We start from the raw sequence: 17,433 nt of genomic DNA on the forward strand, positions 1-17,433 counted from the left end.
GTTGTATTTCCATGCCTAGAAGAAATAATGTGAAAGAAGTATTAAATTCTCACCTTTTCTTCTGAAGAGCTGAGGTCTCCAGGATATAAGACAAAAACACTTGTAAAAATAAAATATTAGTGTTTGCTTGATGTCAGTGAGGTTTTTTCTGGTATATTAAGTCCATATTCCACTAAGTCCACATTTGGACCTCACCATTTGCATTGTACAAGAGAATCATCAGAGGCTTCAATCCTAAACCTAAGGAAATACAATTGTCAGTGGTGAGAGGTAAGCCAATTATCCATTTTTCTGAAGTTATTTCCTATAGGGCAAACCTACCTCAATGACCATAGAGATTAGCCAGACATCCATAGTGATGTGCTTCACCGATTAGCTAAAGGTCAAATGAGAAGTTTGTAGCAAAACTGACCCTGACACAAACATTCTAGAGGTCAATTAGTCACAAACTTGCATTCCGTGCTGTTGTAGGATAGTTAAGAACAACAGAAAGTACCTGTGGTCCCCTGATAAGTGTTCCCCAACAGCTGCTCCTTTGCATGAAAACACTTAAAAGTGTTCCAAGGGAAACCAATTCCCTCTGCAGAGGTTTTGGGACAGAGTGAAAGCTGAGGATTGTGAAGAAAGGTTGTCTGTTACAATCTTACAGATGCAGTAGCACTGCTAAAGTAAGCATTTGAAGAAGTGTTAGTTTGAACGCCACAGAGATGACTGCAAGGCAGGAATTTAGCCTAGCCTTTGGTGTGGAATTTGGCCCATCAGAGTATGGATAGATTTCCAGGTGCAACAGTAAATACCCTATTTCCTCCAGACTCGACTAAGTATCTTTAGCTAGAAATTGGATGTAGCAACCCAGGTTTTCACAGCTTTCTCTGCTTGTTTGAGAGCACTGCCTGTACTGACAAGTCTGTGTAAGGAGGATATCTGTTCCTTACTCTTTCTGCTTTGTGGTAATTCATTTCCTCCTCAATGTTATAAACGCACCATTATCCTTTTCAGTGATAAATGAAACAGAATAGCTGTATATCATGTCAAGTTTTTCTATTATTCCATTATTTTATTTTCTATCCTGAAACTTTTAGGAGAAGTGACATACTTCAAAATATCACAAGAATGATTCTTTATTATTTTGAATTGTCACTCAGACATAAAATATCAGAGGGAACCTAAACTGATTCTGCAGTTACAAAATCTGCTGAGACAGACCATGAAAAAATGACCTCAGACTTCACACTTCCCAATTTTCTGTCAGCACCTAGACTAAATTTTTATTCAGTTAAATGTAGTGCATTCCATCTTCCTGATCTAACACATGGTTTAAGATGCATGATTTTTAGAGAGGTTCTGTGCTCTAGTGGGAAGTTCTTGGAGGGGCTTATACTGTAGGTGGAGCCCCAGGGATTAAGACAGTAATATAACAAAGCTGAATAATTTTTTGGCTTTTCTAACTCTGTCCCACCCAGATAGTATCTGGCATTTTGGGTGTTAAGTCACTTGTGCTTGTCCTAGTAGATAAGGCTATAGATGTGTCCTGATGTGTATCTGAACCTATTCTGTTTATCTGTCACTCTCAAAACTTTGTGGTCTTTTGCCTCATCCTCTTTTCTTTGCTGTTGCTAATACATCTTTAGAAATACAGTCTCCACACTCTGATGCAGGATATTTGTAGCAGACCTAATATTTGTGATTCTCTTTGACCTGCTTGACTCCTGAGAGCATAAGAAGGGTTGCACCTTTCATACATTTCAAGCTTATTTCCTACTTGGAGCATTAGTAGATGATCCTTCATTTTTATTTTTTATTAAAGTAGCCGTAAGAACTTTTTAATTTCCAGGCACATAAAAAAACCCCTGATTTCTTCTGAGAATCCCTGATCTCCTCAGAAGTTGATATGGTTCCTCTTGAGAAATCAAAGTATTAACTCACTGTCACATCACTATGTTGGGTATCTTGCACAATAAAGTCTGGATGTTAATGGTAACACAGCACCTTTGGCATTAAAGCAATGAAAATGATCCTCATCCACTGGAACAAAAATAATTATGATGAAAGTGTTAATTTCAGTATATTTTATTCTTTCAGGAAAAATTCTTCCTTTTCCCTTTCATTAAATATTTATTGAATAATAGATGCTTTGTAGAAATCAGGCGTGCTATGTTCATTGTCACTTTGCTCAGATTGCTGGGGTATGTGGGAAAAAAGTGAAAGAAAAACTATTTTTTGCTAATTTTATTGTACTAGCAATTTTTTGTAATAATGCATTTATTTCTGTGATTTTATTTTCCACAGAAAATTTATAGAAATGGGCTTTATTGATGAGAAACGAATAGCAATATGGGGCTGGGTAAGTGGTTGGAGCTCTTATATCTATCTTTAAATACTCCTGCAGTAGAATTGTTTTTCATTCTTCCTGGTTCTGTCTTAAATATGTATAAAATTTCTTCTGCCCATGTGTGACAGTATTGCCAAAGGGGATGGTTCCTGCTGGTACTTACATACATGCAATTGTAACTGTGCAAGCCCCTAAAAAGGAATCTTTGGCAGCTCAATAGGGAATTTTGAAAAGCTCATATCTAATACATTGTTTGGACTTGAAGTTAAGCCAGATTGAGACATTTTAATTGGCTTACTTTTAACTTAGGAACTTACTGGCCTCAAAATTCAAGTATTGTCCTTTCTGATCTGAGATTAAAATAGTGAGAAAAGTCCTATGACTATCTCTCATCAGAAAATGTGACCCCTGCATCATCCTGAATCACTGTGTGCTTGACTGGCTTTGCAATGGTCATTAGGGATGAATCTGGGTCTGAGGGGTATACAACATTGACAGCTTTACCGAGTGGAAAAATTGGACAGTATGGGAGTCATTCCAAATTATTAGCCAGTCTGTTTTTCATCTTTGCTTTTTTCATGTATTTTGCTTTGTAATGCTCCCAGAACCTTAATAGCCAGATGTATTGCCTGATCTTAGACAGTACATGAGCAGAGTTGCTAAAATATTTCTATGAAGCTTCTACCAACTAATATTTAAGTTACTTTGGTACAGTTACTACTGTAACACCAGAATAAATTCGGTACCATATGGTGAAATTAAGTGACAAAGACATTTAGAAGTGAATAATTCTAAAGTGACATTAGGTAATTTAAGGCCACAAGAAAATATTTTCGTTTTTAAATCACATCATATTTTATTTCACCACAATGTTTCCAGAACTAACTAAGAGCTTGCACACGTTATGTCCCAGTAGTAGATATAATATTGAAATAAAGGCACTACTGTCAAATCCATCAGTCCTTTTTTCCAATTTTTTTCCCATTTATTGTACCATTTCCTGGTTGGTAAGCTTTGAAAGGAGTTGAAAGGTCTTTCCTCATTTATAGGCTGCAGCTTGGCAGGTGTGCATGAACTCATGCTTTCAGATTCACCAAGCTCTTCAAGATAGCAAAAGCTCTTAAATAACCACTAAAGCAATTTGTGTTGTGAACTCTATCTCTCAGCCTGTTACAGTGCATAGGTTTATCCAATCCTAATCGCTTTTAGCCTTGTGGACTGATTTTTTGAAAGATCAAATGAGCAAATCAAATGAGTTGGAAAAATTATATTAAATTACTCTTTCTATCAGTACATCCCTCACTATCATTTCAAGCTGGAATGTCAAGAGGAAGGATGGACTAACTTATATACAAAAAAAAAAATTTAATAGTTCTGCTTATTTCCCTTAGTCTTTCATATGCTACTGAGGTAATCTTCAGAATTTTTCATGACACACCATATTTTTGTCCCTTCCTCCATTCCAAGGTAAACAGAAGCCCATTATTTTGCAAAGACCTTATATGAGTTTTTCCAACCTCAGTTCCACATCCTGTGGAGAGACAAACCAAAGGCTTTTTATTTATATTATTTTCCTGTCTCAGCAACTGGCCCCACTCAGTTTCACAGATCTATTCTTATATCCAGGGTTACTTATTACTTTACCCTACTTATGGTCATGAACTTATTCTTCCTTTCTGGGTCTCAGTTTGAGGAATCAGGCCAGAAAATACAAGGAACAGTGGCAGGCAATTGGGAGGAATTGCTCTGTCCTAAAGTAGATGAGTATATTAGTACTGATGATTGAGTTGGTTCAATATGCCAATCTTTAGCAAAAACTCAGTAGTTTGTTAAAGGAAGAAAAAAACCTATAACTCTTCTTGGAGGTGCACCTTGAAAGGATGAGAGTCAATGAATACAAGTTGCCAGAAGGAAAGTTTCCTTTTGGTTTTAGGAAAAAAATAATGATGCCAATAGTGATCATTGTTGAAGCAGATTGAGTAGAGAGGATGTGTACTATGGATGTGACGGTGATCGGTATCGTTTACATCTGAAGTTAGCCTTGTTTTGAGCTATAGATTGCATTAGATTACAGTGAAGGATGCTACCAACTTAAATTTCTCTGTGATTGTAAGTGGTAATAAAAGCAGTATCCTGTGATAAACATTGAAGAAGTAGAAAAAAGAAATTATTCTATAAACTTTTCTGATCTCTCTCATAAGAAATTACATCAGATCCATTTGAAATCAATAAATTAATTTCAAAAAACCTCAACCTTTTGTTACTTTGTCCTTCATGCATTCAAAGCAAATTAATTAATTTGGCATTAATTTATATGAGTTTGATTCAGAAAAGAGAATGATACTTCACCAGGAATTTTAAACTGTCTGTGATTTCTTCCTAGTCCTATGGTGGGTATGTAACTTCTTTGGCACTTGGATCTGGCAGTGGAGTATTTAAATGCGGAATGGCTGTGGCTCCTGTTTCCAGCTGGGAATATTACGGTATGGAAACTTGTCATAAATACTGACTTGGAAAGCAAGACGTAGCATTTAATGACTTCTTAAATTAAATCATTGCAGGAGATTGGCAATTTGAAACACAAAGTCATTCAAATTACCTTGATTTAAAACTTTTAAGACCTTAAGTTTAATGTTTTTCTTGCTTAAAATAACTGACTGCAACTGGCAGTTTGGAACTGACTTTGTCACAAAGAAGGTATGCCTGGGTACTTCCATATGCACTTCTGTAACAGTAAGTGTATAAAGCCCTCTCAATAAACTGCTATTAAGGAGTGATCTGCCTAAAAATCCTGTTAAAACATTATCACTGAATTCAGAAACAGCTGAACTGATTTATCTGCCAGTAACAGAATCACAGTACGTTTCAACTTCTGACACCACAGATGACCTCTGTCAGGAGTCAGTATTTCTGATGACTGCAAAGTTGTTTCCCAAAAGCAGTGGAAAAGAGAAGGGATATTGTGTTTGATATAGTATTTTTTTACTTAAATAAGTTTTCTTTTAATTATTTCTCAGCCACCCCTCCCTGTATGTTTATGAAATTAGGCTTCAAGCTATTGAGAGAAAAGAACTCTGGGAATATATTCCCAAGGCCTTCCTGTGTGTATAAAGCAGGCACATAGTCATACTTGCCGACCTGTTAAGCTTTTGGCATGGTGTAAAGGAACCTTAGTGTAAAAAAAATCATGGCATGAATGTTTTCAATGAGTAAAATGTAGCACTTTGAACACATTTACTTAGCATATGGTCGTTTTCTAAGAAGTCTTGGTTATGAGAAAGTTTTTTGGTTAAATGGGAAAGATTCCTTCCCTGACTGCTAGCACAGACATTCCTTGTATTTATGGTGTTTTGCAAACAAAGGGGAAAATATTTGTATGACACAGGAAGCATAGTCTTCATGTTTTCACTGGCATCAAGATATTTTAAGACATTTTTACTCGTGATCACAAAATTATTTCTAGAATGCAGGCATAAAGCACTGATTTTGCAAAAGTACCTTAATAAAAGACAGGTAATAAAAATTTTTCCCAGTATTGCAATTCAAATGAAGTTTTTAAGTTGAAGCAGATTAGACCTGCACCATTGCAACCTTTATGTCAGCTGAATTTTCAGGAGGCAATTAAAGAATCTTGCTGAAAACACTATAAAATCCAAACAGGCAAATGTACCTCCACTAAGGAAGGAAGGAAACAGAAGGAAGTCATGAGTCATAAGTTGTGGCAAACAGATCATGCTAACATTAGGGTGAACTGTGCTAGGGGCAAAACTACAGGATGTTACATCCTTGAGTCTCTGAGTAGTATCAATATGTCAGAGGATGTACTGGCCCCTAGAGCTTCTAAATTCTGTCCAACCCTCTTTCAGATGCACAGATGAGATTCTGGACCATAATCTTTTGTCAGAAGCTGTCCCACCCCCCTCCATTTTGAGTCAGAGTTCATAACAGCTGAACAGTTATAATATGGAAAGGAAAATTCCATTCAGGGACAAGGTATAGTTAAAAGAATTATATCTGTGACTGTTTTATTAAAATTTATTTAAATTCATCTGTTTTTCCTTCTTCAATAATTGACAAGCTGAATCTTCCACTTAGTCATTATAATGCAATTCAGCTGACCTCTGTGGACTTGTTGTAGCTATACTGGTAGAAGCGAGTGGAAAAATTGGCTCAGAATACTGTAGAAATGCCAGCCATTCTGAAAAAGTCTATTTTATTGAAAACTTAAGGCCAATATGGTTGTTTGACACTGTGTTGACAACAGATATTGCACATTTTGTGTTTTCATGGAATGATAAAGGATTTTGATAAAAGATAGGCTACTTAAATTTTTTTGGTACTTAGTTTATTATAAATTATCTTCAGAAGCCTTGCTTGGCTGATCTGGGAGACACAGTACATATCTTTAGCTCTCAGTGGTAGCACATGTTAATGATACATAGCAAACCATGGGAACAAGAGTATATTGATTCATTTTCTTTTCCTGGGAGGATTCACATTTCTATTTTTTAACAAATTTTTTCTAATACAGTGTATCAAACTGGGCAAGGTAGACAATCCTAATTCCTTAATGATTACAATGACCATCACCTGACTTTTGAAAGGGAAAGATGACAGCTCTTCTTTGTCAGAAAGCCCTGACTCCATTAAATAAATAAAATTCTTGTAATCCTGCAGCTTGACTGCTGAATATGTGTCAGTTTCAAGGCAAGGTCATAAAGAAAGTATTCTTCTGGTAGTAACAGCTGCTGTGTCAGTTTTCCATCAATTTTCATAACAGCTCCCAGTTGAAGTACAAATACCGAGGCAGTTCAAAGAGAGATGTTTCTACTGATTTCTTGGTGATGGATACTGTTCAGTTATTCACATTTATTTTGTCAAATCTGTTACCAGTCTTTGTTATAGCTAGAAAAAGGAATTGAACAGAGACCTGAACAGCAATGGGCCACCTTTTCAGTTCATGCCTGTATCCTTTCCTGTTCTCCCTGTTGCTGCATATATACATTCAATAGGAAGAGGACAACATGCATATCCGTATTTACTGTTTATACACATACAAATCCTCGGCTCCCTTTTTTAAGGTGTTAGAATTAGTCTGTGTCATCTTTCCACCATGCACCTTTATTGGCTCATTGCCTCATTCAACTGACTTCTGGAGTTCAACCCAACAGCGTAAAGCAGTATCAATTAATTACCTTTATCCACAAAACCTATAGATGAGTATAAAACCACTATTTCTTTGAAGATGGAGAACAGTAAATAATTATCCTTCATAGCTGATTTTTAAAATATGCTTAAATTTGGTGTATTATGGGGAAATCAAGCAGAACAGACACAGTTACGCATCATTTATTTCCTATGTGTCACTGAAGCCACAAAATATCTGCACTTTCTTTATCTACACCTTTTTTCTTCTTTAATTTCAGCATCGATCTACACAGAACGATTTATGGGTCTTCCTATAAAGTCCGATAATCTTGAGCACTACAAGGTGAGAATTCTGTTTCTGTGCTGATCTGCCTTAAATTTTAATCACACTTCCATGGATAAGTGGAATAGTGAGGAAAGAAAGTGGCCCACCAGCTCTCATGGTACAGCTCTGCTGTAGCTAAGCTACTGCCGTGAAATTCTTGTCTACATAGTTAATTGTGGGTTTGTATTTATAAATCCAAAAAATGCTAAATGGAAGTCCTTCTTTTCTTACTTGGATAAGTCAGACTGTTCTGCCAGTGCAAACCATTAGCCTAGAAAAGAACTCAAGTGAGAGGGATTAAAATGTTGATGTTGATAAGGTTTTGGTTGGTACTGTTAGCTGTAATATGCAAACTGCTTCACACAAATTTAGCTCTCTGATGGTAAGATCATAAGCATACTAAATGATCAGAGCAGCTTCCCCTACCTGGAACAGGTTGCTATTCTTTTCTTCACATTGATAGGAAGTCTGTAGTTTCCTCTAGCAGCGTGTACACCAGCTCTGGATACAGAGAGGCCTGAATTAACATCCAAAGAACTTAGTGGAAAGACTCCTGTTAAAGATTTGGATTGTGTTCTCAGTACGTATTTCCATCCCAACTCAAAGAACAGAAATGCTCAATACCAAACAGCTCTGGCAGAGCTGTCTGTGTAGCTGGGAATTAGAGCATTCTGGGAATGACGTGACTAGTGCTGTTCTTTGTATGACTTGGCCCTTAGAAAAGACACTAAATATCAAATCTGTTTCTGATAGTGTAGAGACATTTTTGACAGCACAGAGAGCTACCTGCTGCAAGCCGAGCTTGCACAGGGATCTTCTATGGACAGACATCATCAATATGGCGCAGATTAATATTCTTTCTCCTGCTCGTGCTTTTCATAACACATACAAATGATGTAAGAAAAAAACAGTACTTATTTGTAGGTATTCCTGTCCTGAAGCCAAAGTCACAGATCACAGATGCACAGAATCATTTAGTTTGGAAAAGACTTCTGAGATCATCAAGTCCAGCCATTAACCTAACGCAGCCAAATCTGCCACTAACCATGTCCCCAGGTGCCACATCTACACATCTTTTTAATACCTTCCCAGATGGTGATTCAACCACTGCCCTGGGAAGCTTGTTCCAATGCTTGACAACCCTTTCCCATGAAGACAATTTTCCTCATATCCTCTAAGGTCTAAACTCCTCTGGCACAATTTCAGGCCATTTCCTCTGGTCTTGTTGGTTGTTGCCTGGGAGAAGAGGCTGACCCCCAGCTGGCTACAACCTATTTTCAGGGAGTTGTAGAGAATGTTAAGCTCCCTCCTGAGCCTCCTTTTCTCCATGCTAAACACCCTCAGTCATTCCTCACAGGACTCAGTCTCCAGGCCCTTCCCCATCTCTGTTGCCGTTCTCAGGACACACTCCAGCACCACGATGTCTTTCTTGTAGTGAGGGGCCCAAAACTAAACACGGGATTCGAGGTGTGGCCTCACCAGTGGCCAGCACAGGGGGATGATCACTTCTCTGGTCTTGCTGGCCACACTACTTTTGGTACAGGCCAGGATGCCACTGGCCTTTTGGCCACCTGGGCGTGCACTGGCTCATGTTCAGCTGTTGTCAACCAACACCAACAGGTCCTTTTCCACCAGAGATCTTTCCAACCAACCTTCCACATGGCCGCTAGTGCTGCATGGGGTGGTTGTATCCCAAGAGAAGGACCTGGCACTTTGCCTTGTTGAACCTCAGACAATTTGCTTTGACTCATTGATCCAGCTTGTTCAGATCCCTCTGTAGAGGCTGATATATGTATATACATATACAGCCATATACAAGGCTTCTATTGCAATCTCAGATTGATACGAAGTCATTGCTGTCATGTCAGTTCAACTGTTTCATTGTTTTACTACTAGGTAATGAAAGCCTTTCAGCACTGGGAATGAGTGGTTTAAATTGAAGTTGCTGAACTGTTCTTTTTTCCTCTCAACAGAATTCAACTGTGATGGCAAGAGCAAAGAATTTCCAAAACGTAGAGTATCTTCTCATCCATGGAACAGCAGATGGTGAGGTTTGCAAATGGCAGAACAAACACAGAGCCAGAATCACTTTGTTTGAAAAACATTAAGCATCTATCTTTGATTGGGTCAGGACTTAGATCTTTGGTAGATTTCCATATGACCTATCATAAGATGCTTGCTCATTCTTACTAAAGTCAACTGTGTCTCTTGATAATTAGTGGACACAGCTAAATGCACTATAACTTTATGCTTTTGTGGTATTAACATGTTTCAACAGACAATCTCTTTTTTCCTTTTTTAGATAATGTACATTTTCAGAACTCAGCACAAATTGCAAAAGCTCTGGTTAATGCACAGGTGGATTTCCAGGCAATGGTAAATAATAAACTATTTTTTATTTTGAAAAGTGGTTTTTAACTTTATCAATAAGCTTATCAGACATTTGGCAGCGTTTTTAACAACTCTGTTCAACTGAACATGCTTCAAAATTTGGCAATTGCTAGTGCATTTGTTATACTTCATAAATAACTTCTCAATCTCTTCCCCAAAGGATTTGCCTGCTCTGTTTTTTTTTTCCCCTTGCCCTTTGGATGCTAGCAGGATTTTCCTCTTGTCGAGAATAACTTGGAGGCTTTTAAAATGAGCCAGGGAGAAGAATAAGAATCCAGCCTCCTTATGAGTGTTTTTGATACCTAGTAAAAGAGGAAGATGAAAGAGCTGGCTTCTGGAGCCACATTGTCACTGGTTGTGGTAGACTCTATCTTGAATTGAACTTGCCTGCCACAAGCACGAAGTGAAACGAGCAAAAATGGTGTAAGGTATTCAAATAGTATATCCAGAATCAGCAAAAAAAAGTTCTCTGAAAAACTTATATGGGATAGCAGGTCCAGGCAAAGAGAGAAACATATAGGCAAGAGGTTGCAAAATATAAAGGAGAAATAAACAGGGGAAATGTAGTTCCAAATTATATGCTAACCTCTGCTTCCAGTTTTTCTCAGGGCTAATAACCAAAGTTATCAAACATCCTGGCCCTCTGCCCAAGTCTGGTTTTGCAGGGCCATGAACTCCCCAAAAAGGGATCACAAGGATTTGTAGGCCCTTTTGTGTATTACACATTTTCTGCCTCCTTCATTGATATTTAGCAAATCTGAGTTATTTCTTAAGTATCTGGAATACTGTATGCAGTTGTAGTCATTCTGGTTCAGCTACTGTGGAATGGCAGATATTTCTGAGTTAGCATAATTCATATGTGTGTTTTATTTCCAGTACACCATTCACAAGGTTCATGGCCCTGGTGCAATGCAGGATGTTTTGAATAGAATTCAAACAACATTTAGCTGAAATTTTGTTGCTTAGAGCCCAGTATTCATTCCTAAGAAAGACTCTTACCCCTATTGCCCAGGCCATGGAGCAGGTCAAGAGTATTTCATCCCTAATAGCATCTCAAGGCTCTTTTGTCTGACTTGATACAACTGGCTTGTAAGTACTGAGGCAGTACTGCTTACTCTTAAGTAACAGAAGGCTTAGAAACTTTTTTCAGCAAGAATATTAATATATTAAAGAATTATTAAGTTCCTCTGTTTTCTTGAGCCATCCACTTTCATCTATATGGCAGTGAAATACATTTTCTGTGTTGTTTAACTCTTGCAGAATTGAAAACATAACATAAGGAGTTTATGTTTTGTTTTTGTTTTTTTCTTTCAGTGGTATACTGATCAGAACCATGGAATTCCAGGCCTTTCCAGTAAACATCTCTACACACATATGACCCACTTCCTCAAACAATGTTTCTCTTTGTCAGAATAAGTAGGCTGCTCAGATCACGCCAAGGCATCTGAGACATCTCTGGGAGAATGAAATGATAGCAGTGCCCAAGTTGTATAGCTTTCAGGTGAATTGATCACAGGAACTTTGAAATTTTAAACTTGATGTTTACATCCACTTTTGATATTATATATTAGCAAATGTTATGGTAACAAATGTTTTGACACATTTGATATCTGTTTGACAGAAAAAATAAATTGGAATGTAAAAGGTCTTGTGCATCTATTGCCAACTTGCTTAAATTTACATTCTGCAGTCCGCAAAAGGTGGTTCATTGCAAATGCACACTGTCAGATTAATATGATTGCATTTGTTAACTAGAACTGTAAAATGGGAAAGGACAAAGGAAGCAGTGCAAGCAGTGCAAGCATCCTAACAAGAACCAGTTTCTCAAAATTTATTTCCAACTTCTTGTAAAGAATCCAAGCAGGGATAGGAACACACAGTATTTAACACTTACTAAGAGTACTGAATGATGAGTTCAAATTTTATTCAACTCTTATTTGAAACCTCGATTCTGCAAAACTCTCAGTGTTTGGGTTTAAGATTGAAAGCAGGACATTCATGATAACTATTATATATCAGTGGCTTTTTTACCTGTATTCAAAGTATGTGAGCCATGTTGACCTGTTTTTAATTTCTAATTATCACCTCAGCATTCAAATTGATCTCAGTGTCATTCATCCCAGACTGGAGGGGAAGGATCAAAGGATTGTGCAAGCTTTCTTTGCTTTGTTTCTAGAGAAACTATTCTAGGGAGTCTTTTAAAATTGCTAGAAGCTAATAATGATTGGAATACTTGTATTCTTTTGATTAGTAATTAAACCAGTCCCATCATAATATAAGAATATTAACAAGATAATTGGCAAGAGATCCACTGTAGATGAAAAAATTCCTTGATGATGTGTTTGAAAAATTCTGAATTAGTCTACTGCATAAGAACCATGGTCTTCCTGACACAATATCTCATCTTTGCTATTAGCTGTTGAGAGTACAAAATAACCTGAAATAGATTGTGTTGACTTCCCACAAAGCAAGTTGCTTCAAAACTCTCAGTCAGAGACCAGTTGCTGCTTCTTTGTCGAAAAGCAAGGGTTTTCATTTGACTTTCTTGACAAAAACATGGGGTTTGGCCAAAATAATTAAAATGTGGAAGTGATTTGCTATGTAACAGCTTCCTTCGTTTGTTAATGGCAATATCAAATCTGATTTTCCACACATGAGAACATTCCTTAGATACATCTTTATGTAAATGTAGTTGCCAAGCTGTTTGTAATGGTTAAATTATACTTTGATGGGAACTCTTCAGAAAATACTCAATTAGTTCAGGTTTTTTTGGAAATGCTGCCAATTACGTGACGTTAATGAGCTTTTTGTTGGTAATGTAATTAAAATTCAACTGCTATAATGGCTAAAGGAAAAAATTGTATCTCTAAGAAAGTTAACATTAAGAAAATTTAACATGAAGTGGGCCTAATTAGATGTTGATTATATGGTCCTATGTGCATTTGCTGCACAAAACACTAGTCTCAGAAATGTGGTTATCTTGCAAATAAGGAATACAATTCAGTTGAAATACTGAGATTTAACTCTCAGTTTGTTATATGGATACAACACCAAGGAAATCATTGCAACATTGTGGTGAAAGAGAGAAAAATCAAGCTCTTATCCCAGATGCTTAAAGGTTTAAGATACCTGAATATGTCAGTGAGAACTTAGAGTAATTTCCAAAAAAAGCACGGTATCAATCTGACATAAATATCAATATATTAAGGTCACTTTCAATTTCTGCACCTTTATTTTATTTATTCTTTTGAAAATCCTCTAAGTTCTAGAAATTTGGGCAGATAGATTGGCCTGTTGTTGGTACTCTAAGTAATAAAATGATGCAATGTGTTGTTCACACCCTGCCCACGAGTCTGTTGTCTGAAGCTTTTGAAAGTATTTGAAATAAGGGACATTTCAGGAAAATCTGCCAAATAAAATAACAGAAGGTACCTCTTTCACAAGGGGTGCATTAGATATTTCATTATGAATCTGCCCTGAGGTCTGTTTGTTTCCTAAGGCAACCAGAGTACATATCTTCCAAACTGTCCACCATCTACTCTGGCTTGTAGGTAGCAGTTATGGGGAAAAAAAAATTTTAAAAATAAGTGCAGTTTACTGCCATCATTTTTCCTTCATTGTTTTTCATGTTATTTATTTCTTTGCCTTACACAGTGTTCTTGCCAAAGAATGGGAATATGTCTCCAGCAGAGCATGACATTTACACTGAGTTGCTGAAATAATGTCTAACCTGAAAGCTTTATGATTGAGCAACCATGTGTTTTGATGACCTAGGAGAAAATGTCCTAGGATGCTGTGAGTGTCAAAAAAAAATCCTCTTAAAAATACATCCAACATCAGATTACTGGCTGTCCTGTGCTTATAACAGGTAACATCACAGTCAATCACTAGAAATGGTGCAGAGCACTGAAAACCTACCCCCACACTATAACAGAATTGCAGAATGGTTGGGGTTGGAAGGGAACTTGGGAGGTCTACTTATCCCACTTCCCTGTTCACACAGGGCTACCTACATCCTGTAGCCCAGGACTTTGTCCAGATGGCTTTTTAATATCTAAAACCCTTCTGGACACTCTACAACCTCTCTCGGCCACTGCTGCCAGTGCTTGGTCACCCTCATAGTAAACAAGTTCTTCCTTATGCTTGGACAGAACATTCTAGGTTTCCGTTTGTGCTGGTTGCCTCTTGTTCTGTCACTGGGCACCGCTAAAAAAAGGCTGGCTCACTCTTTTTTGGACCATCCCTTCAGGTATTTATATACAGTGATAAGATTCTCCCAAGCTTTTTCTTCTCTAGAAAGAGAACATGTTCCATTCTGCCTTGTTTACAAACACAGTCCATGTTATAAGCATTACCCCAAACATTCACCGGACAGTTACTTGCCCCATTCCACTTTAACTGAAGGGAAGAGCCTAAAGAGGCTACAGGATAGGCTCTTTTGTAACAGATCTTCAATAGTTCAAGTTGAAGGGGCTTGTCCTGAGGTATCAAGCTGAAGCTAACGAAGTATGTGAATAAAAAGTATATATAACTATACTGCAAACAGAGAACATAGTGTGCAAATAGGACACAATTTGAATTAAGCTAAGCTCTTATGACAAGAGTGAACATCCTCAAAGTTTTGCTTCCCACTTTCAAATGTTTTAGAGGATCTGGTTTTCAAAAAAATGCTGAGCACTTTCTGTTCCTTTCTCTTTTGAATAACACTCTCACACTTCAGATACTCAAATATACCACTTCAGACAATGAAACATTAGTCTTCAAATACCTGTCGTCTAAACAAGGTATTCAGGCCTCTGAAGATAGGATGTAGTTGTTCTGAATTAAGTAGACAGACCCTTGATAAATAGCCACAAATACGGTTGTTTACAAATCAGTTTCCACTGTGAATCCTTTCTAGCTTTTACAAATTAAAACTAGAGCTGAAAAGTAAAAATCGCTTTATTCTAGGAGCTGAAGTGTACATAAATAGTAGACAGTCACTGATTCCACTCCAAACCTCTTTTCATCATCTACCTCATTCGTGCTGTGTGAGCTGAACACATGAAAGAACCTGCAATCCTTATACTTCAAACACGGAGCTACATGCTTTGCTTCACTTAGGATTACTGCAGCTGCAAAGAAGAAAAGGCCTGAAGAGGAATTTAGCAGAAAACCAGCCAGGTTCTAGAATATGGTTAGTGTTACACTCATTTTACTCAGATATCAAGTCCAATTCAGACTACATTCAATACTTTCCAGTTTGCCAGTCAGTTCCAATTACAAGGCACAGCTGTTTAGAACATTTTATAGAGTCATTTGAAGGCTCTATATTTAATCTGAATAATTCATAGTATTTGCTAAGAGCATTTGGTATTACTTTCAATTATGAACATTGTCTTCTCAGAATGTAAAATAACTGGTACATATTTGGCTAGCTCTTCTACTTGCGCAAATTGATGCAGCTCCATTGACTTGCAGTGGAGCGATTCCAACTTATGCGAGCAGACAGTGTGGGCTACAGCACAGTTACAATGGCTGTCACTCCTGAGGTACAAACCACTCAGCATCCGTGGCAGAGAGCATGGAGCTGCACGTTGTGGAAGGGCTGAGAGACCCTAAAGTAGCCCTCCATTTCGGAAAGCCGTTCTTGCTTCCCAAAGGGCAGCCTTGCAGTTGTACATGTACATAGGCACACATTGTGTGTGTTATGTACAAGTACGCATTTATGGACGTAACATGGTGTTTTATGTGTGCATGTGTTCACACATACTGATTCCCATTCTCAGTAGGAGAATGCTCTTTCAGGTGATTATGATGAAATAAAGATAGCAAAATGAGAGGGGCTGCAGAGCCCAGCCCTCTGAACTCACAGCTGACACAGTTAGGAGAGAATGCTTTCTGTATAATATAAGAAAGTAAAGCATGTGGGCCTGTAGTCATACCCCAAGATACATCCTCCTCCCCTTAGACATGTAATGGATAATAGTACAGTAGTAATAAATAAATAATGAAGAAATACACAGAAGAATTTGGGGAGGTCACTTTTTTGAAAGCATTTGATGAATATTTTTTTACTTCTTACTGTCAAAAGTCAGCGAGTTCCTAAGTCATTAAATGTTCAAATCTTGACAATTTTAATCAGACAATGGTGCAGGAAACTTTGAAAAACTCCAGATACAGAGAACCCAACAACTCCAGCTGAATCATGAGAAATATGAAAATTTCCTGAAGGCAGGCCACTTTCAGGTTCTGTCTCTTAGTCTGATTCAAAATATTGTCCCATTTGAGAACAATGATCTAGACGAGAGTTGCCCTTGATTTTTGCCAAGAGGGGCAAACTAACTGGTGTATTCTAAAATGTGAGAGGAACAAACCTGGATACATATGCATGTTTCATACACGATATAATTTTCAGCTTTTGTTTGTTTTTTGCTTTTGTTTTTTGAGCAAACTCTTGTTTGCTGTGCTCCTGAAATATATAGTATAGACTCAGCTATGGCAACTGAGGGTTGCATGTTTCTTGATGGCAGTTCACCTCTTTCCCGTACATTTTATTTTCTGTGTACCCCTTGAAAAACAAATAACCAGATACCTTCTAGATGCCAGATGACCTTCTAGATGATACAGCTCTGTAACAACCTTCCCAACCAGGTGTACTGAGGTGCTCTGTCTCAATTTTTTTTGTCTGGAATCATCCTACTGTAAACAAGGAACTTTATATGACATAAGAAAATAAACTGAGCTAAACAAAAAGAGAAAAACTAACTGTTTCCTGGAGGAGAGGATTCTGTCTCACATTCTGTATTGCTTTGTTCCAAAGTATCTTTAACTCAGCATGTAGAGAGATGATTGCAGCAGTCCATGTCAAGTGTGTTCGTGTCCTCCTGGTGCAGAAGCGGTGGAAAGGGCCCTTTGATCCCCATCTGCTGTATTGCCCAGGTACTGCAGGACGCGCTGGTGGCCTCTGCAGGAGCGGCCAGGTGACCCGCCCCGAGGACTAAAAATGAAAAAAAATAAACCGTAAATCTCAGCAGATGGATCCAATAGCACAAAAAATTATACCCAAAAAATTGAATTTGATGATGTGGACTGTGTAGTGAGACAATGTATTCCTGAACCCCTACTGGGGTACTAAATACAGCCAGGTATTTAGGATAGAGCTCTAGGAAGGATCCAGTAAATTTTGTTTGCCACTCTAACGTGGTTATTACGTTTATACACTACCTCAGTTGTATCTTATGGGCTATGCCAATCT

The 17,433-nt window shown here is 37.7% G+C and overlaps 1 protein-coding gene across 5 annotated transcripts in view; it reads left to right on the plus strand.

Moving 5' to 3' along the window:
- The window catches only part of FAP (fibroblast activation protein alpha), a 39,026-nt gene extending 25,493 nt beyond the window's left edge, over positions 1 to 13,533 (plus strand). For all 5 annotated transcript variants that reach the window (XM_069020802.1, XM_069020804.1, XM_069020803.1 and 2 more), the window contains 6 exons: positions 2,290 to 2,344; positions 4,716 to 4,815; positions 7,759 to 7,823; positions 9,779 to 9,851; positions 10,108 to 10,181; positions 11,511 to 13,533. In XM_069020802.1, coding sequence (XP_068876903.1) covers positions 2,290 to 2,344; positions 4,716 to 4,815; positions 7,759 to 7,823; positions 9,779 to 9,851; positions 10,108 to 10,181; positions 11,511 to 11,612 — 469 coding nt within the window. In that variant the 3' untranslated portion in view covers positions 11,613 to 13,533. The remainder of the gene's footprint in view (positions 1 to 2,289; positions 2,345 to 4,715; positions 4,816 to 7,758; positions 7,824 to 9,778; positions 9,852 to 10,107; positions 10,182 to 11,510) is intronic.
- The last annotated feature ends 3,900 nt before the right edge of the window (positions 13,534 to 17,433 follow it).

This window comes from Aphelocoma coerulescens, chromosome 7 (assembly GCF_041296385.1).
Source record: "Aphelocoma coerulescens isolate FSJ_1873_10779 chromosome 7, UR_Acoe_1.0, whole genome shotgun sequence".
Lineage (NCBI taxonomy): Eukaryota > Metazoa > Chordata > Aves > Passeriformes > Corvidae > Aphelocoma > Aphelocoma coerulescens.